Source organism: Balaenoptera musculus, chromosome 5, assembly GCF_009873245.2.
Source record: "Balaenoptera musculus isolate JJ_BM4_2016_0621 chromosome 5, mBalMus1.pri.v3, whole genome shotgun sequence".
NCBI lineage: Eukaryota > Metazoa > Chordata > Mammalia > Artiodactyla > Balaenopteridae > Balaenoptera > Balaenoptera musculus.
This window is the reverse complement of record NC_045789.1, coordinates 140,659,154-140,680,089: the sequence shown is the minus strand read 5'-3', so window position 1 is coordinate 140,680,089 and position 20,936 is coordinate 140,659,154. Positions and strand designations below refer to the sequence as shown.

Below are 20,936 nucleotides of genomic sequence, written 5' to 3'. Positions count from 1 at the left end.
ACTCTAACACAGAACCCTAACACCCTGAGACCAAAATCATAAACCTTAACCAATAAGCAAAACCATAACCATAACCAAACCATAAAATATATTCATTAACCATACCCATAAATAACTCATTAACCATAAAACTTAAACCGTAACAGCAACCATAAACCATACACAGCCCCAACCCTCACACCAGCCCCAGCCCTAATGCTAACCCTCCAAACCACTTACACCAAGCCAAGTCTAATCAGATTATACAAATACATCTTGGAAAAGAAAACTGGGGAATACTCTGGTGGCCCAGTGATTAGGACTCTGTGCTTTCACTGCCAAGGGCTCGGGTTCGATCCCTGACTGGGGAACTAAGATCCCACAAGCCATGGGATGTGGCCAAAATAAATAAATAATTAAAATGAAATAAAACCACTATTTTAAAAAAGATTTTAAAAATAAAGGAAAAAAACAAGAAAACTACCCCAGTACAACTTATAAATATGAATGTAAAAATCTATCACAAAATAATAGCAACATGAAACCAACAGAACTTTAAATGGATAATGCCATAAGCAAGTATCTCTACACCAGAAATTTCAGGTTGCTCAACATATTAAAAGTAAGCAATGTATTAAACCACAAAAATGGTGTGAAGTAAAAACACATAATCGTATCAATTAATGCAAAAAATCTACAATGAAAATCCAGTGTTATTTCATGATAAACACTCAAGAAAGCAGGAATAAAAGGAAATCTGTTCAATATGGAAAAGAGTAGTACAAAAAGCCACAGCAAACATCATGCTCAACGTTAAAGACTGAAAGATTTACTCCTGAAATCAGGAACAGGGCCAGGAAGCTGGCCTTCATCACCGTTACTCAATAGTGTACTGGAAGTCCTACCCAGAATCTTGAGGAAAGAAATAAAAGGCATCCGTGGGTGAATGGAAAAATTAAAACTGTGTCTCTTCACAGAACATAGGTCACATCATCTTATATATAAAACTACCTATAATCAGCAAAGAAATTATTTGAGCTAATCAACTAATTAAGCAAAGTTATAGAACAAAATATCAATTCATGAAAATCTACCTTATATGCATACGCTAGCAAAAAATCTGAAAGAATTTATGAAAACAATTCCATTTTTAATAATGTCAACATCAATATTTAGGAGTATATTTAATCAAGGTACAAGACTTGTTTTTATGTATGTAAAGTTGTATGTTTGAAATTACTGGAAAGTCAATTACTTTTCAAAACATCATGTATGTCAACAGCATGCCAGAAAAGCAGAGAAAACATCAAAATCCCATATAGAAGCCAAGCCTTACCCAGATCCAGTTCACCCAAAGTCCACATGTCATTTAGAGGCACTGTGGGAAGGTTATATTAGGAGCCGCTGTCCTCTGTGTTGCAGACGACCTGGATATGGTAGAAACAGTGGGATTTTTGAATTCCAATTTTCCACTTCATTCCAGAAAAAACTATTAGAACTAATAAATTCAGTAAAGTTGCAAAATCAATACACAGAAATCAGTTGCATTTCTAAACACTAATAATGAACCATCAGAAAGAGAAAGAGAGCAACCTTATATACAAATGCATCAAAAAGAACAAAATACCTGGGAATAAAGTCAACCAAGGAGGTGAAAGACCTGCACACTGAAAACTTTAAGACATTGATGAAGACATTGAAAAACACACCAATAAATGGAAAGATACCCTGTTCTCATGGAATGGAACACTTAATATTGTTAAAATATCCATTCTACCCAAAGCAGTGGACACAGTGAATGCAATCCCTCCCAAAATTCCACGGTATTTTCCCCCAAAATAGAGCAAATCCTCCTAATATCTGTGGGGAACCACAAAGGACCCCAAATAGCCAAAGAAACCCTGAAAAAAGAGAACGGGCTGGAGGCATCTCCCTCCCTGACGTCACACTCTGCTGAGAAGCGACAGTCACCAAAACAGTGTGGAACTGGCTCAAAACGGGCACAGGGACCAGAGGAACAGGACAGAGAGACCAGAATTCAACCCACACGGACGGGGTCGGTGAATTTATGACACAGGGACCAAGGACACACCAAGGAGCACGACACTCCCCACGATCAATGGTGCTGGGAAAACTGGACGCCCCATAACTCATGCTGGCTACCCTGCACACAAACCTGACCAAAAACCCAGCTTTCCACGCCAAGCCCTCCCTCGCTCACACGAAGACGGACCCCCTCAACGGTCAGTCGCCCACAGGAAGCTTCTCCCCACTTTTCCTCACCGTCTCTTCACCTTTTCCTCAGGCATCACCTGGGTCCTCAGGAAGCCTAGTTCCCTAGTCAGCGTGGACGCAGCCCCACTTTGTCCTGAAGCCGAAACCCCAGCGAGTCCTGAGGAGACAGAGACCCAGCTCCTCTCAGCAGAGACGCTGAGCCGGGCGTCCTACCCGAAGGCCCCCGCCCCCGCCCCCGCGCCTGAGGCGGCTCAACTCCTCTCAGCTGACCTCACAATCGAGTGCGCAGGGAACGAGCATGCGCTGTGGGTCAGAGAGGCGAACTCGGCGCCACCCTGTGGTCAGTGCAGGAAGTGCAGGCCGCGCCTCCCTCACAGGTCACTGGAGGCAGCGCGCCCTACTGACAGGACTGCTGAATCCATTAAACTGGAAATTCAAACTGAAATGGAGTCTCTATCCCAAAAGTTTTCTAAAATTAGTTAAGGAACAATTAATTGGAAACCATTTGGAATGAAATGAATGTAGATGCAAACTTTACAATTTATACCAAATTCACTCAAAGTTATTCAGAGGCAAATTTTATTTTATTTTATCATTTATTTTTGGCTGCGTTGGGTCTTCGTTGCTTCATGTGGGCTTTCTCTAGTTGCGTCGAGAGGGGCTACTCTTCGCTGCGGTGCACGGGCTTCTCACTGCAGTGGCTTCTCTTGTTGGGGAGCATGGGCTCTAGGCGCACAAGCTTCAGTAGTTGTGCCGCGCAGGCTTAGTTGTTCTGTGGCATGTGGGATCTTCCTGGACCAGGGCTCGACCCCTTGTTCCTTGCATTGGCATGCGGACTCTTAACCACTACGCCACCAGGGAAGTCCCCACAGACAAATTTTAAATACAAAACTATTCAAAATTATAGAAGAAAATTGACATGAGCTTGGGTTTGCCCATGTAAATCATGAGCTTTGGAGTTTTAACACACAACACAAAAAGGCAATCTAAAAATGAAAACAAGGAATAACATGGACTTAATAAAATTAAAGATTTGTACTCTGTGAATGACCTTACTCGGAAAATCAAAAGACAGGTCACAAGACAGGAGAAAAATATTTGCAAACACATATCTAATAAGGGTTTTGTCTCAAAACATACAAATAATTCTAACACAAACAACCCAATTAAAATAGGGAAAGATCTGAATGGACACCTGGCCAAAGAAGATACACAGACAGTACACAAAACTATGCCCAGGACTAGGGGGCAGAAAAACAATGGTCCAGCTCAACTCCCTGAGCTATTTGTGACTGTGGACTAGTCCTGTCCTTCATGGAGGTCTCAGAGACATGGAGAGAGAGGAAGGGGAAGAGGGCCAGTTATGCTTAAACCTAACTCTAACCCTGACCATTCCAGCCACTTTCATTTGACATGGTCTAAGAAGTCCTAGTCATAGTCATTAGATTTTAAAAAATAAAAATAAAAGGAATCTCATGGCAGAAGCAAAAGTAAAACTGTCACTGTTTGTAGATGACATGGTACTCTATACAGAAAATCTTGAAGATGACACCCAAAACCAAATAGAACTCATCAGAAAACACAGTTAAGTTGCAGCATACAAAATTAATCTAGAGAAATCGGTTGCATTTCTATACACTCACAACAAAATGTCAGAATGAGAAATTAAGAAAAACAACCCCATGGACAATGACATTAACAAAGATAAAATACCTAGGAATACATCTAACCGAGGAGGTAAAAGACCTGTACTCAGAAAACTGGAAGACATTGATGCAAGAAATTGAAGACGACACAAACAAATGGAAAGACATACCATGCTCATGGATTAGAAGAATTCGTATTGTTAAAATGATTCCACACCCCAAGGCAATTTAGAGATTCAATGCCATTTCTGTCAAAATACCAACGGAATTTTTCGGAGAACTAGAACCAAGAATTCTGAACTGTGTATAGAAACACAAAAGAACCTGAATTGTCAATACAGTCTTAAGAAAGAAGCACAAACCTGGACATATCACGCTCCCTGATCTCAAACTATACTACAAATCTAGAATCATCAAGACAATATGGTATTGGAACAAAAGAAATACACATATGCCCATGGGACAGAATTGACAGCCCAGAAAAAAACCCATGCTTACATGGTCAATTCATCTATGACAAAGGAGGTGACAATATACAATGGGGAAAACATAACCTCTTCGATAAATGGTGTTGAGAAAACTGGACAGCTACATGCACAAGAATCAAACTGGAATCCTTTCTTATACCATCTAAAAAAATAACCTCAAAATGAATCAAACACTTCAATATAAGACCTGAAGCCATAAAACTCCTAGAAGAAAACATAGGCAGTACACTGACATAAGTTTTAGCAAGATTTGTCGGAGCTGTCTCCTCAAGCAAGGGAAATAAAAGCAAAATGAACCAATGGGACTCCATCCAACTGAAAAGCTTTTCAACTGCAAAAAAAACTATCCACAAAACAAAAAGGCAGCCTACTGAATGTGAGGAATATTTGCAAGCAATATAGCTGGAAGTGGTTCATACACAAAGTAGACCAAGAACTCACTCACACAACTCAACCTCCAGAAAAACAAAAATCCAAATAAAAAATTGGCAGAAGACTGAACATGTTTCCAAAGAATATATACAGATGGCCAAAAGACACATGAAAACATGGTCAGCATCACTCATCATCAGGGAAATGCACATCCAAACCACAGTGAGATTATCACCTCACACCTGAAAGAATGGCTATCATCCAAAAGATAACAAATAAAAAGTATTGCCGAGGATGTGGAGAAAAGGGAATCCTCATTCCCTTTTGCTGGGAATGCTCATTGGTACAGCCACTGTGGAAAACAGTATGGAGGTTCCTCAAGAAATTAAATATAGACATACCATATGATGCAGGAATTACACTTGGGGGTATCTTTCTGAAGGAAACCAAAAAACGAATTCAAAAAGATATATGCACCCTTATGTTCATGGCAGCTTTATTGGCAACAGTCAAGATATGGAAGCCAGCACAGTATCCATTGATAGAAAAATGGATAAAGAAAAGTTCATATATATAGTTTCTCTCCCTCTCTCTCCCTCTCTCTCTCTCTCTATATATATATTTATATATTTATATATATATATGAAAACTACACACACACACACACACACACACACACTGGAATATGACTCAGCCATAAAAAAGAACGAAATCTTACGACAACATGAATGGACCTAGAGGACATTATGCTAAGTGAAATATGGCAGAGAATTACCTTATGATGTCACTTATATATAGAATCTACAAAACAAAACAAATGAAAACAAAACAAAACGAAACAAATGAACAAACACAACAAAACAGAAAGGGATTCATAGATCCCAAGAACATGCTGGTGGTTGGCAAATGGGAGGGGGGGTGGAGGGATGCGTGCAATAGGTGAGAAAGATTGAGAGGTTCCAAATTCCTGTTATAAAACGAATGTCATGGGGTGTAATGTACAGCATAGGGAATAGAGTCCATAATACTGTAATAACATTGTATGGTGACAAATAGTAACTAGACTTATCTTGGTGATTATTTTGTAGTGTATAAAAATATCAAGTCACTATGTTGTATACCAGGAAACTAATATGTAATATTGCCCGTCAAGTATACATCAATTTTTAAAAAGAAGAAAAAATACTATCTTAAAAAAAAGAGTGTTGGGGAATTCCCTCGCAGTCCAGTGGTTAGGACTCCATGCTTTCACTGCTGAGGGTGCGGGTTCGATCCCTGGTTGGAGAACTAAGATCCTGCAAGACTCACAGAGCGGCCAAAAATTTTTTTTAATTGAAAATTAAAAAACAAAAGTGTAGTGAGATAAAGAGTAGATGCAGAAGAAGCTTTGAAAAGATGCAGGTTGAAAGGCCAACTGTCCGCTGAAGTTTGACTTTCAAGTGGCCCAGACAGATTGAGGATTTGAAGAGGAACAGCCATGTGATGCTAATGGAATGTTGTTTCTTTGCTTAAATAAGGTTTATCATTTTTTTAAAGAAGTTTTGAGTTCACAGCAAAATTGGGCAGAGTACAGAGAGGTGTCATATGCCCCCTGCTCTGCTGTTACTGCTCTCCCCATCTACCCCCTCCCCACCTACACAGGCGCTCAGAGTTTCTCTCTCCCCAACTATCCTATCAACATTCTGTGTGTTGGTCACTATCGATGAATCTACATGGACACATCATGATCACCAGAGTCCAGAGTTTACACTAGGGTTCACTCCTGGTGTTGCACAGTCTATGGGTTTTGACAAATGATATCTCGCCATGAATGTATCACACTGAATAGTTTCACTGCCTTAAAAATCCTCTGTGGAAAAGTAAAAGCTAGAGCTTTACTTAGCCCACTCTGCCATGCATTTTCATAGCTGTGCCTATGTCTGCGGTCAAGTGGCAGAAGAACCAGAGGATAAAAAATGGTGAGCTCATTGCCAGTTCAGAGCTCCATATTTCAGTCTTCCCCAATTTGCCAGAGTCCTTTTCAGAGTCCTCAGATAGCTTCTGCTCTGTTTATTCTGGCTAGGTTTTATAGCTGCATTCAGTGGGAAAGACCAAGAGGGATGTGCTTACTCCATCTTACTCCCACTCAGGGTTTTTTCAACTATATTCATGAATGACTTCGCCTATAATTTTCCTTTCTCTTACTGTCTTTGTTGGGTTTTGTATCGAGATTATGCTTCCCATAAAACGAGTTAAGTGTATTCTCCTTTTTAAAATTCTCTGGAAGAATTTGTGAAGACTGGAATTTTCACTAATGAAGCCAAATGGAATTTTCTTTGTGTCAAGTGTTTTAATTTATTAAAATGTTTTTACTAGTTATAGGAATATTCAGTTCTATTTCTCCTCGTGTTATTTTTAAGTTGTATTTTCTAGGACTTTCTCTATTTCATTTACATTTTCAAATTTATTAACATACAATTGTCTGTATATACTTTTATGATCTTTATAATCTCTTTAGACTCTTCAGTGATCCTATTTTTATTCCTGATTTTGAATTTTTAAAAAACTTTTATCAGTCTCACATAGGTGCCTTTATGACTTTGGATAGTCAGTAGTTTCTTAGATATTACCAAAAACATAAATGACCATCATAAAAATTAAAAACTTTTGTGCCTCAAAGGACACCATCAAGAAAGTGAAAAGACACAAATGGAAAAAATATTTGAAAAGCACATATATGACAAGGAACTTGTATTAGAATATGTAAGGAAGTCTTACAACTCAGTAATAAAAGGGAAAAAAAGCAATTTAAAGATGGGCAAAGGATCTGAATACATTTCCTCAAAGAAGATACACACATAGCCAACATGCACATGAAAAGATGCTCAATATCATTAGCCATCAGTGAAATGCAAATCACAACCACAATGAGATGCCACTTCATACCCACTAGGATGGTTATAATATTTTTTTTTTTTTAATTTTTGGCTGTGTTGGGTCTTTGTTGCTGTGCGCGGGCTTTCTGTAGTTGTAGCAAGCGGGGGGGCTACTCTTCGTTGCAGTGCGCGGGCTTCTCATTGCAGTGGCTTCTCTTGTTGTGGAGCACGGGCTGTAGAGCACACGGGCTTCAGTAGATGCGGCACGTGGGCTCAGTAGTTGTGGCTCACGGGCTTAGATGCTCCGCGGTATGTGGGATCTTCCCAGACCAGGGCTTGAGCCCGTGTCCCCTGCATTGGCAGGCGGATTTTTAGCCACTGCGCCACCAGGGAAGCCCAGGTTATAATAATTTTTTTAAAAAACAGATATGAAATATTAGTGAGAATGTGGAAAAACTGGAACCCTCAAACAATGTTGGTGGGAATGTAAAATGGTACAACCACTTTGGAAAACAGTCTGGCAATTTCTCAAATGATTAAACATGCAGTTACCATATGACCCAGTAACATATATACTGGGTATACATACCCATTAATTTCATTCCTAGGTATGCATACTCAAGAGAAATAAAAACGTATATGCACACAAAAACTTGTACGTGAATGTTCATAGCGGTATCATACATAGTAGTTAAAAAGTCGAAATAACCCAAATGCTCGACTCATAAATAAATAAACGTAGTATATCCATATAGTGGAATATTATTAAGCCATAAAAAGGAATGAAGTACTCACACATGGTACAACATGGATGAACCTTGAAAACATTATGCTAAATGAAAGAAGCCAGTCACAAAAGACCACATGTTGTATAATTCCATTTTTATGAAATGTCCACAATAGGCAACTCTACAGAGACAGAAAATAGAAAATTAGTTGTTGCCTAGAGCTGGGGGATTTGAGAGTACTGAGAAGTAGAGACTGAAAGTACAAAGTTTCTTTTGGGGGTAATAAAAAGGTTCTAAAATTGATAGTGGTGATAGATGCACAATTCTGTGACTATACTAAAAGCCACTGAATTGTATACTTTAAATGGGTGAATTGTATGGTATGTGAATTTTACCTCAATAAAGTTATTAAAAAGATACCAAAAAAAAAAACATCCTCTGTGCTCGACCTGTTTATCATGCCCCATCCCTCAACCCTGCCACAAACCCTTGGCAACCCACCCTTTCTTTGGTTTGCCTTTTCCTGAATGTCATATGTGGTTGGTACCCTAAGCTATGCCACCTTTCCAGATTGGCTTTTTTTTTTTTTTTTTTTTTTTTTTTATTTATTTATTTATTTATTTATGGCTGTGTTGGGTCTTCGTTTCTGTGCGAGGGCTTTCTCTAGTTGTGGCAAGTGGGGGCCACTCTTCATCGCGGTGCGCGGGTCTCTCACTATCACGGCCTCTCTTGTTGCGGAGCACAGGCTCCAGACGTGCAGACTCAGCAATTGTGGCTCACGGGCCTAGTCGCTCCGCGGCATGTGGGATCTTCCCAGACCAGGGCTCGAACCCGTGTCCCCTGCATTGGCAGGCAGATTCTCAACCACTGCGCCACCAGGGAAGCCCCAGATTGGCTTCGTTTGGTGAGTGATATGCACTTAAGGTGCCCCTCCCATCTCCCCATGGCTCCATATCTCTCTCATATCTTTTCAGTGCTGAAGAACATTCTGTTGCATGGATGGAGACCAGTCTGTGTGTCCATTCACCTCCTGAAGGACGTCTTGGTTGCTTCCAAGTTTTGGCTGTTATGAATAAAGCTGCCATAAAATGTCCCATACAGGTTTCTGTAGAGATATAAGCATTCGACTCATTTAGGTCCATCAATACCAAGGAATTCAAGGGCTGTATCGTAGGGTACAAACGTGTTTCATTTTGAAACACACAGCCCATGTTCACAGAGCTTCCGAAGATGGTAGCTGAGAGCATGTCAGCATGCTGAGGAATCAAGCCAAGGAAGGAGGTAGAATTCAAAGATGCCGGCAAGGAAGATGTGGCCGAGACAAAACCAGACCTCCACCCTCACAGAGCTGAAGGCTGGTCCTGAGAATTAAATGGACATGAAACAGACTCACAGGAGGGAACCATACACATTTATTTCCCACAAGTTTTACCTGACCCAGGGCGCTCTCCTAAGGAAATGAAGAAAGACCCAGAGAAGTGGCAAAACCTAAATTCTTTTCTGTTGGGTTGAACAAAGAGAGGCGATTGTGGAAAAGGAACTGCACTAAGTGGGGAGGCTAAGAAGGATGAGAATTAGGTTGAACAAGGTCTGTTTGTACAGAATTCTCTCATTCTCCACTCTCTGCCCCTGACGATCACAATGTCACTCTCCTTCCAGGAGAGGGAAGATATCTTCCTGGGGCGGGTGAGGCATGACATGTTATCTGCTGCTTCCAGGAAAAAGAAGGGGAAGGCTCAGCATGCCCTTCTGCACCTGGTGTATTGCTGTTGGGGGTGGGGCGGGATGTTGTTTTTGCTTTGTTTTTTGAAGTGTCTGTAGCTCAAGACAATATTCTGGTTTCCTTTACATCTAAGTCCTTTACCTGGCATCTGGCTTCTGACAGGAGGAGGGACACATGTTTCTGACATGACGGGCTGGGCAGGCAGAGGAGGATAAGATGGGTGCGGGCCCATGACTGTTCTCTTCTCATGTGTTGGGAAGATGATTCTCCTCTTGCCAGATGGGATCTAATTTGTCCATGAACAATCTAGCAAGATATCAGCTAAAAAGAGGAAGAGCAAAGGTCAGAAGAACATGGAGAAGATGGATGATAGATGCTGGGGTCTCCTGAGCAATGATTTCATCAGAGGCACATGCACATCCCTGGTCTCTGGACCACCGTGTTTAAGGCCAATTTGGTGTGTAGGTCATTTTCAATGTATGGTGGTACCATCAGTACACTTTGGGGTACTGTCTCTGGCTCATCTAAGTGGTGCCGTCAAGCCCACATAAGACGGGGCTCACCCAGGGATGGCATGGTGCCAGAGAAAGGGAGACAGCAGTATGTCATTGAGCTTAAGGTATTTCTAAGAGAGTGACTCTCTGAAGTGGCTGAGGTAGGAGAGCAGCCGGATATCTGTCTGCTTGTTTGTTGGGGACGGGGATGGGGATGGGGGCTTTGTTTATTTTCTGGACGAGGTGAAAGAACTCTTAAAGTGAAGGTGTTTCTACAAGGGGTCTGTCAGGATGAGAGGGTGCAGGTCAGTCCATATGCCAAGAAATCCAGAGAATCTATAATGGCTCAGACTCAGGCCTTTTCTCAGAAATAGGCAGAGAGAGGAGTTGGCTTTGGTCATCACAAAGCTAACTGGCGCCTCAGTAGTCACGACAGAAGGTTCCCAGAATGAACTGATTTGCAGGGGCCAGCACGCCTGCAGCCCTCTGCCCTCTGGTCTCAGCCCCCAGGTGGGGTACCTTTCACAGGAGAGATTTATTTCTTCCTAAAAAGAGGTAGAAAGTGTCTCTCTTGCACGGCTCTTAAGTAACATTAATTCAAAACAATCAATATGTCACTAAGGCATATTTAGAGGGAAATGCCCTCAAATGCCCCCACTCCCCTGATTACAGGGGAGACTTCAGGGTCCTCTTAGGTGGGAAGCACGAGGACCAACCATCTGCACCCAGGATCCCATCTGTAAGACTACATAGATGTGAAATCAACATAAATGTAAATAAATCTGCTTGTGTGTGAGAGACACAGAGATAGAGACAGATAGACCCTAAGAGAGATGCACCAAACCATTCAAGACGGTCACCTCTGGGGGTGGGATTGGCAAACCTCTTCTTTAGGTAATATTTCAATTTTTTATAACATGTGTGTATTACTTTAATAATTCTAAAAAGATTACAATCATACGTCAAGTGTGATCCATTCATCACTCATCTATGGAGTAATTAAAGTACAATATTTCATTTCTATTTTTAAAAGATTTATTACAAGGACAATAAACATTTACAACAGTAAAGTAAAGAATTCCAAAGGAATTAAGAATCAAGTAAAGAACAAAAGTTTTTGGTGACTCAGTACCAGGCCAGCTAGGTGGCAGTACATGGCAGGGTCAGGGCAAGTTTCTCCAGGAGGTTGTGTGTGTTCTGAATCAGCCTCCAATAGAGGTGAGGAAAAAGGTGTACAAGAACTGTACACTGGGGCTTCCCTGGTGGTGCAGTGGTTGAGAATCCGCCTGCCAATGCAGGGGACACGCGTTCTAGCCCTGGTCTGGGAAGATCCCACATGCCGCAGAGCAACTGGGCCTGTGAGCCACAACTACTGAGCCTGCATGTCTGGAGCCTGTGCTCCGCAACAAGAGAGGCCGTGATAATGAGAGGCCCGCGCACCGCAATGAAGAGTGGTCCCCACTTGCCACAACTAGAGAAAGCCCTCGCACAGAAACGAAGACCCAACACAGCCATAAATTAATTAATTAATTAAAACTTTGAAAAAAAAACAGTCTAGTTATTTTTTTTAATTAATTTATTTATTTATGGCTGTGTTGGGTCTTTATTGCTGCACGCAGGCTTTCTCTAGTTGCGGAAAGCGGGGGCTACTCTTCGTTGCCTACTCTTCGTTGCCGTGCGCAGGCTTCTCATTGTGGTGGCTTCTCTTGTTGCGGAGCACGGGCTCTAGGTGCAAGGGCTTCAGTAGTTGCAGCATGCAGGCTCAGTAGTTGTGACTCATGGGCTTAGCTGCCCCGCGGCATGTAGGATCTTCCCGGACCAGGGATCGAACCCGCGTTCCATGCATTGGCAGGTGGATTCTTAACCACTGCGTCACAAGGGAAGTCCCGTCTTGGGTGTTCTGGATGACCTGGATGTGGTAGAAACAGTGGGATTTCTAATTCCAGTTTTCCACATCAACCCACCAAAAACCTATTAGAACTACTAAATGAATTCCGTAAAGCTGCACGATACAAAATCAGTAGACAAAAATTAGCTGTGTTCCTATACACTAATAATGAACCATCAGAAAGAGAAATTAAGAAAACAACCCCATTTACAGTAACATCAGAAGAACAAAATACCTAAGAATAAACTTACCCAAAGATGTGAAAGACCTGCACACTGAAAATGTTATGACACTGATGAAGAAATTGAAGACATAAATAAATGGAAAGATATCCTGTGCTCATGGATAGAAAAAATTAGTAGTGCTAAAATGTTCATTCTACCCAAATATACACATTCAATGCAATTCCTACAAAAATGCCAAAGGCATTTTTCACAGAAACTGAACAAACAGTCCTGACATTTGTATGGAACCACAAAGGACCCCAAACAGCCAAGGGGATCCTGAGAAAGGAGAACAGCAGCTGGAGGAAACTCACTCCCTGACTTCAAACCATATTACGAAGCTACAGTAACCAAACAGTGTAGAAATGACACAAAAAGAGACAAAGGGGCCATAAGAATAGAATAGCGAGCCCAAGAATAAGCCCACACACATGTGGTCAGTTAATTTATGCCAAAGCTGCCAAGGACATACACCAGGGAAAGGACAGTCCCCTCAATAAACTGCCTGGAAAATGGAACATCACAAGCCAGAGGAGGACACTGGACACTGCACCACACACAAAACTCACTAAAACCCACAATTTTCCACATCAAGCCACTCCTCTGCTGGGTCCTCTGAAAACAGACACCCACCCCCAGGCAGTCAGCCACGCAGTCAGCACAGCAACCTTCTCCCCACTTTTTCCTCACCTTTTTCTCCCATGGAGGCACCTCCCAGCCGGTCCTGAGGAAACCGAGCTCGTCTCAGTGTGGGTGCAGCCCTGCACTGTCCCGAAGCCAAATCCTTGGAGGTTCCTGAGGAGGCCACGCTCCTGTCAGCTGTGCACAGGGCCAGGCCTGTGGGCAGAAAAGGCAGGTGCGCACTGGTAAGAGGGGCGGGCTTGTCGCCCTGTGCTGGCAAAGTGGGAAATGCAGGCTGCACCCACTCCCAGTTCAGAGGAGACCGAGTTCCCTGCTGGCCGTCCTGCTGAATCCACTAATGTTTGGAAATTCAAACATATGGCAGCAAATATACCATGACTTCTTGAAAAATAGGTATAGAACAATCAGAAACCATATGCAATGAAATGAATGTAGACACAGACTTTGCAACTTACAACAAAAGTCATTCCAAAGTGTCCACAGACAAATTTAAAATATAAAAGTATAAAAACTATAAAAGAAAACATAGAAGAAAATCTACATGACCATGGGTTTGGTCACATAGATCATGAGCTTTGACTTTTAACACACAACACAAAAAGCCAATGCACAAAAGGAAAAAAGTTAATAACATGTTCTTTGTAAATTTATTTTTTTTATTGAAGTATAGTTGATTTACAATATTGTGTTAATTTCTGCTGTACAGCAAAGTGACTCAGTTATTATACATATATATACATTCTTTTCCATTATGGTTTATCCCAGTAACGTGTTCTTTATAAAATTAAAAATTTCTATTTGGTGAAATGCCTTTTTCAGAAAACTGAAACCCAAGCAACAAACTGGGAGAAAAATATTTGCAAAACACATATCTGATAAAGAATTTGTACTCAAATTATACAAAGGACTATAAAACAAACAACTGCATTAAAAATGGGTAAAGATCTGAACAGATGTCTAGCCAAAGAAGATAAACAGATAATAAGTGGACAAAAACGTGATCAACATCATATACCATCAGGGAATCACAAAGTAAAACAAGGCAGCGATATGGACCTATTAGAACTGCTAACCTCCTCCCACAATGAAGACCCCGATCACTGGAGGGTGGGGAACAACAGCAGCTCTCCTTCATCACTGATGCAACATGTAGACGGCCTCGAGATACAGTTTGAGAGGATTTTCCAAAGCCAAACAAGTCTCACACCTTGAGATCCATCAATCACACCTTCAACATTTACACAACTGCTTTGTAAAACTCTATCCAAACAAAAACAAGGATGCCATTGTGCACGGAAACTCTACTCATGATGTCTAAACCTAAATGGAATCAGGATGTCTTCAGCAGATGAATGCATAAGCAAATTGGGGTATATCCATGTGAAGGGGAGCAGAATGTGAAATGCCAAAATATGGAATTTCTAGAGACCCCAAAGAGCTAAAACAATTTTTCAAAAGAAATTCAAAGTTGGAGGCTCACACTGCCCGATTTCAAATGTTAGTACACAGCAACGGTAAATAAAATACTCCCCTCTCCTGAAGTGCGGGTGCCACAGAGTGACTTCATCCTAAAGAAGACACACAATACAGACTTAGGGAAAAAGTAACTTCACAGTGGGGAAAATCTGACAAACACTACCTGGGCCAGAAGGGCAAAGCTAACATGAACAGTGATAAGTTGCCCTGATGTATGTTCCCATGATATAAAGTCATAAGAAAGCACTTTACCCCTGTGATCTGCTTCCTCAAAACCCACGACCCCATTTTAATCACAGGAAAAACACCAAGTAAATCTCAATGCGGGACAATCTATGAAATACCTGACTAGTCCACCACAACACTGCTGAGGTCATAGAGTGAAGGATAGTGTGAGAAAATGTCAAAGCCAAAAACATACTAAAGTGACATTATGACTCAATGCCATGTGATACCCTGGATGGGATCCTAGGACAGAAAATGGGAGAACGAAGGGAACCCAAATAAAATATGGATTTTAGTTAACAATAAGGTATCCATATTTGTTCGTTAATTGTGACAATTCTGTTGAAAACTAGAGAAAGAGGAAAAATTAAAACTCAAATAAGAGAAACCTATTGCATCAAACTGGAAATCCACAGGAAATTGGTGATTTCCTAGCAAAAACACACAATAACAAAATGCATGCTAAAATAAGGAAAATACAAACAGACCAACTCACCTCCCAGGGACTTCCTTCCCCTGTTGGTTGTCCTCTCATTATTCTGGGGATTCTCACTCCTGAACAGGATAGGAAAAGGAACAGAGATGTTCAGCAGCCCCTGTAAGGTCTGACCCCCACCCAGTGTCTGCATCTCCCCCAGCCATGCCCAGCTGAATAAGGACACACTGCCAGAGGGATTCCCAGGGATCACTGATTCTGCGTCACCTAGGAGTTTTGTTTGTTTGTTTGTTTGTTTGTTTCTGGAGTATAGTTGCTTTACAACGTTGTGTTAGTTTCTGCTGTACAGAAAAGTGAATCAGCCTTACGTATACATATATCCCCTCCCTCCTGGATGTCCTTCCCATCCAGGTCACCACAGAACACCAAGTAGAGTTCCCTGTGCTATACAGTAGGTTCTCACTAGTTATCTATTTTATACATAAACCTAGAACATCATAGTTTTAATTCACAGAAATGTCAACGGCTATTTAGGGAGGCCTATGTGTCTAGGAGTCAAGGGTGGCCTCTGGCTAGTGGCTAGCAGGAAGCCAGGGCCTCAGTCCTACTGCTGCAAGGAAATTAATTCTGTCAACAACCTGAGTGAGAGTGGAACTGGATCCTTCCCCAGTCGAGACTCCAGATGCGAACACAGCCCTAGCCAATACCTCGAATGCAACCCTGCAGAGGACCCACCAAGCTATGCCCAGGCTCCTCACCCACAGATGCTGAGATCATAAATCATAAAACTTAGTTTTAAGTTACTAAGTTTGTGGTATTTTTTATGAAGAGATATAAATCTAATACAGACTGTATTTATTTGCTAGGGCTGCCATAATAAAGTACCACAGATTGGGTGAGTTAAGCAACAGAAATTTACTTTCTGACAGTTCCAAAGGCCAGAAGTCCAAGATCAAGGTGTTGGCAGTGTTTGTTTCTCCTCAGGCCTTTCTCCTTGGCTCTTAGATGGCCACCTTCTCACCATGTGTGCACATGGTCTTCCCTCTGTGCCTGTGTGTCCCAATCTCTTTTCTAAGGACACCAGTCACACTGGATTAGAGCCCACCCAAATGACCTCATTTTAACTTAATTATATCTTTAAAAGCACTGTCTCCAAATAAAATCACATCATGACCTACTGAGAGTTAGGCCTTCAATATATGAATTTTGGGGAGCACCCAATTCAGCCCATAACAAGAACCACTGGAAGGGAGAAGATGTTTTTTGTTTTTCTGAGATGTTAGCAAAGTGTGGAGATTCAAAGTTCAGGCTCAGAGTCAGACCGATAGCTCTGAATCTTGGCTCTGTGGCTGTTTAGCTGTGTTACTTTGGATATGCTACTTTATAGTCTAACATCATTTCTCTGTCTGCAATAAAAAATAATAAGACTACCTACTTCAAAGGGTTGTTGTGTTAACCAAATAAAATAATCCATTTAAAGGGCTTGATCTAGTGCCTGGCAGGTGATAAACTAGATAAACCTCAGCCGTCATTAAATGGTTATTATTAACATTCATGGTTAGTGTGTACTGGTGAGAAGGTGGTAGAAGCTTAGACTGTCGTCGTCAGAGCTTGGGAAAACTGACTCGTTATAGACTCATCACATTTAAGGCTCGGAGACACACCTTGGAGTCTGCCTTGGGCCTGGTCTCCTTAAAGGAGAGCCTTAGAAGGGAGGTCGGGTGCATAAGCCTTAACAAGGGAAGGCTCTGGGGAGGAGGATGTGAAGATAGCAGGAGAAAGCAGCAGGGATGTGGTCTTAGCTGAAGACTACCTTCAACTTCATTCCAGAGGAGCTCGGAGCACGAATAGCACGAGTCAACTCTCTTGGAGGCAAAGGAGCTGGGCCTTTATACTGCAACCCCAGTCAATCATGAGCTCCAGGTGTTTGGGGAGTGATAACTTCCAGGGCGCAGCAGTTCCCATCAGCCAAGGACAATTAACTATTCAGAGAAGGGGGTGGCTGTGAGCTGTTGGCCCCCAGCACACCCAGAAGCCGGAGATGGAGGCACCGGGCAGTAAAGGGGTTTGAATGCGGCCCCAAGAAAGTCCCGGGGTCCAATCCCGCACAGGGACACCCAGACCCAGGAAGTCAGCTTGCCTTCTGGAGGTCACTTAGCGAGGTAACGGCAGCCCAACTCGAAGTCATGGTCGGAGACGGCGTCCTCTGCACAGACCTGCCCAAGACACACGAGGGCTCTCAGGGCGATGGCACCTGACTCAGCAGGCTGCTGAGGAGCAAACGCGGCAAAATGCGTGACAGCTCCTAGCAGGAGGCACGGCACACAGCATAGACTCCACAAACCCGAGACAGCCGGAGCGGTTCATACCTTAACAAGGGGCTGGCGGTGCCTTGCGGGCAGACGCCCCGGAAGTACACGAGGGGCCCGTGAGCTCAGGCCCGCCCCGCCCCGGAAGCGCCCGGACCGCGGCGCGTATTTCCGGCGCGACGGCAGACGCGGGGGCGCCGGGCACCTGTCCGGATCTCCGGTTCGCGCTTGCTCGGAGGCGGCTCCCTGGAGGCGGAAGCTGCTGCCTTTGGGCGAGACGTGACTTGGGGTCCGGGAACCCGGATCCCGGCCCGGCGGGTGGGCACGATGCGGCTGGGCTCTGGGACCTTCGCCGCCTGCTGCGTAGTGATCGAGGTGCTCGGGGTCGCGCTCTTCCTCCGGGGATTCTTCCCGGTTCCCGTTTGTTCCTTTTCCGGGACGGAGCACCAAACAGAGTCCCCAGCGCCCGAACCCTCGGCTGGTATGGACCGCTCCCCGGGCGTCTCTGTTCCCCGGGCCCCACTTTTCCCGGAGGACCCTCCTTATGAGTCTCGCCTCTTGGATTTCTTCCCGCGGCTCCCCGGTGGTCTCTTCCATTCTGGTCCCCAACCCCTAGGGTCCCCTTCTTACCGTTCCAGCCTCCTTTTATGTATCCTACAAGTTTGTGGTAAGCACCACTACCAGCCCTACTAAGATTCTCCTCCCTTACTTTACCGCAGAGTAAGGTCTCCATACCCGTGAAAAGTAAGCCTCTCCCCAGCTCTACTCATCCAGTGACACCCCAACCCCCTTCCCTGAGCAGATGTTTGGGTCACTCCCTGTTCCAGGCACCCTTTTTGCTCAGGAAGACACAACAGATAAGATTGCTGCCGACCTCTCGTGTTTTCTTCTATGGCATTCCTCCAAGACCCCGTTTTTTCCAGTAGTTAAGACCTCCCTGCCTAGGCCCCTTCCTAGCCCTCACCTACCCAACAGTATATCTTAGGTAAAGGAACTCACGTTTTGGATCAAATCCACACAATACCAGCTGCTAACCATGGAAAGACAGTTTGTAAATGCTCGCCCATCCCCTACCTGCAACACTGTGTTTTAGGTCAATCTCCCTAATGTCCCATTCCAGGATACTCATGAAGGGACTCCCCTGTGCCAGTACTTCCCATCATGCTAAGGGTAGTTCACTACATAATATTAGGGCTCCCTGAGCTTACTTGTTGCCCACCCCCTGACCCCAGCGTTGTTTCCCAAGAACAGGCCTTTTTCTTTGGCTCAGGATATGTAGGTGTGACAGAGTATGTGCTGGAGAGGTAAGCAGAAACTAGATTATAAGGTGCTTGAATGCTAAATAAAGGTTAAAATTCAATTTCCTTTTTCTTTTTCAAACACTTAGGAGCCATTTCCAACTGGACCAAGCTCCCACCGCCTCTCTTCAGTAAAGTTGTTATTATGCTGATAGACGCCTTGAGAGATGATTTTGTGTTTGGGTCAGAGGGTGTGAAATTTATGCCCTACACAACTTATCTTGTGGAAAAAGGATCATCTCACAGTTTTGTGGCTGAAGCAAAGCCACCTACAGTTACTATGCCTCGAATCAAGGTAAACAATTTGACTTAATATATTATAGATCATGGTTTGGCTCGTTCAGAGGTTTAGAGGGGCTCTCTGTAGTCTGTTACTTGGAGTCCCAATTTTAACTAAGTGGAAATTAGTTTGGTGCTGTCAACCTGGCTGGGGCAATAGAATGCTGAAAAAGCCTCCCAGATAGGATGGAACTAAGACCCATGATTTATGCCCTCTGTAAAGGTAGCCAAAAGCTCATGCTTCATGGGAAGCATAACAGATTTAGAGCCAGATCATCTAGGCCAATCTAATCCAAGAGATACCATGCTCCTTGCTAACCTGCTATCTTCTTTAATCATCAGTGGGTCAGTTAGAGTTCTGGGAGGAGCCTCTAGGGTTATCTAGTTCAATCACTTGACTTTATGGATGAGGAAGCAAATTCAGATAAGTTAAATGACTTGTACAAAATTTTAGTATACACAGTGACCAAACCAACATGATCTGGCCTCACAGATTCCTGTTTTTACTCTATAAACCGCCTTCAGGTGTTCAGCTTAGTGGGAGTGCCTTTGAAGTGCATATGCTTTACTTAAGAACTATGGGGAAAGAAAAGAGTAAAGCTTTATTGATTTGCTCAAAAACAAGTTTCTTTTTGAAAATAACATCTCTGCCTTCATGGAACTTTCAGTCTCTAATGAGAGACATAGCCATTAAACAAATGAACATACAAGTAAATGTGCAGTTACAAAGTATGATTAATGCATAATGAAGAAGAACAGAGCGTGATGTTCAGTGCTGGTTGGGGGCTCAGTTTAGATTGGGGTGGTTCAGAAAAGCCTGTCTGAGGAAATTGCATTCAAGCTTAGACCCGAAGGTTGAGTGAAGAGGTGGGGTCAGAAAAGGACAGAGGAGCTTAAAAGTTTGTGAATATACTGCAGGCCAGTATGGTGTAGAAGTCTCTAGCTGAACCTTACATCTGTGGATGATCGTGTGACACCTTATTATTTGGTGAGAAGGTGTCACTTGTTTTAAAGCTTGGGGGCAGCATTGGTAGTTACTCAACAAATGTTTACTGGATGAGTAAAGCAGTCTGGGATTAAAGGGGTTCATGCCGCATCTTTTACTGATTTTTTTTTCTTGAGTTTCCCATTCTCTCTGCCACTTTTGGATGTGGTTTGTCCTTCATTCAACATTCATTGAGCATCTATATGTACTGTGTGCTGTTCTACATAAGAGGGGTTCAGTGAAAAAACAAGACAGCAACTGTCCTGTCCTCGTGAAGCTTACTTTCTAATTGAGGGAACAGAAATTATGTAAGTATACAAATAAATAATCAAAATTGTTTCAGGAGATGATAAATGCTATGGAAGAAATTGAGGAGGAGAATGTGACAGAGAGTGGTGGGGAGTGGGGGAGGCCACCTGTAGTCAGGACGCTTGGGAACAGCCTTTCGGGGTGCAGTCATTCTGCTGAAACAAGTCCTGTGGAAGCTGGAAGAAAGGCATCCAGGCTCCTGACCATCAGGATCACTGCTTTCTTTATCTGTCCTGTCAGAAGTGTGGAAGGAACTCATTCTTCCTTTGTTCTGATAAGAAAAGAGTTATTAGGAATCTGGGCAGATTTGTAAGAAAAAATGTAAGTGAGCGTGGTGGCTTCAGG

At 42.9% G+C, this 20,936-nt stretch overlaps 1 protein-coding gene and 1 long non-coding RNA gene across 7 annotated transcripts in view; one reads left to right on the top strand and one right to left on the bottom strand.

Annotated features, from left to right (window-relative positions):
* Nucleotides 1-9,072: 9,072 nt before the first annotated feature.
* On the bottom strand, nucleotides 9,073-17,536 carry LOC118895190. Its single transcript, XR_005019901.1, has 4 exons — nucleotides 17,225-17,536; nucleotides 15,472-15,530; nucleotides 13,323-13,469; nucleotides 9,073-9,408 (listed from the first exon to the last, which is right to left on the bottom strand). It is a non-coding gene; the product is annotated as an uncharacterized LOC118895190 (long non-coding RNA).
* A 370-nt stretch (nucleotides 17,537-17,906) lies between these two features.
* PIGG (phosphatidylinositol glycan anchor biosynthesis class G) overlaps nucleotides 17,907-20,936 on the top strand; it is a 41,083-nt gene continuing 38,053 nt past the window's right edge. For 4 of the 6 annotated variants that reach the window (XM_036853035.1, XM_036853036.1, XM_036853034.1 and 1 more), the window contains exons 1-2: nucleotides 17,907-18,201; nucleotides 19,108-19,313. In XM_036853035.1, coding sequence (XP_036708930.1) covers nucleotides 18,048-18,201; nucleotides 19,108-19,313 — 360 coding nt within the window. In that variant the 5' untranslated portion in view covers nucleotides 17,907-18,047. The remainder of the gene's footprint in view (nucleotides 18,202-19,107; nucleotides 19,314-20,936) is intronic. The other 2 variants (XM_036853039.1, XM_036853037.1) reach the window with 2 other exon arrangements.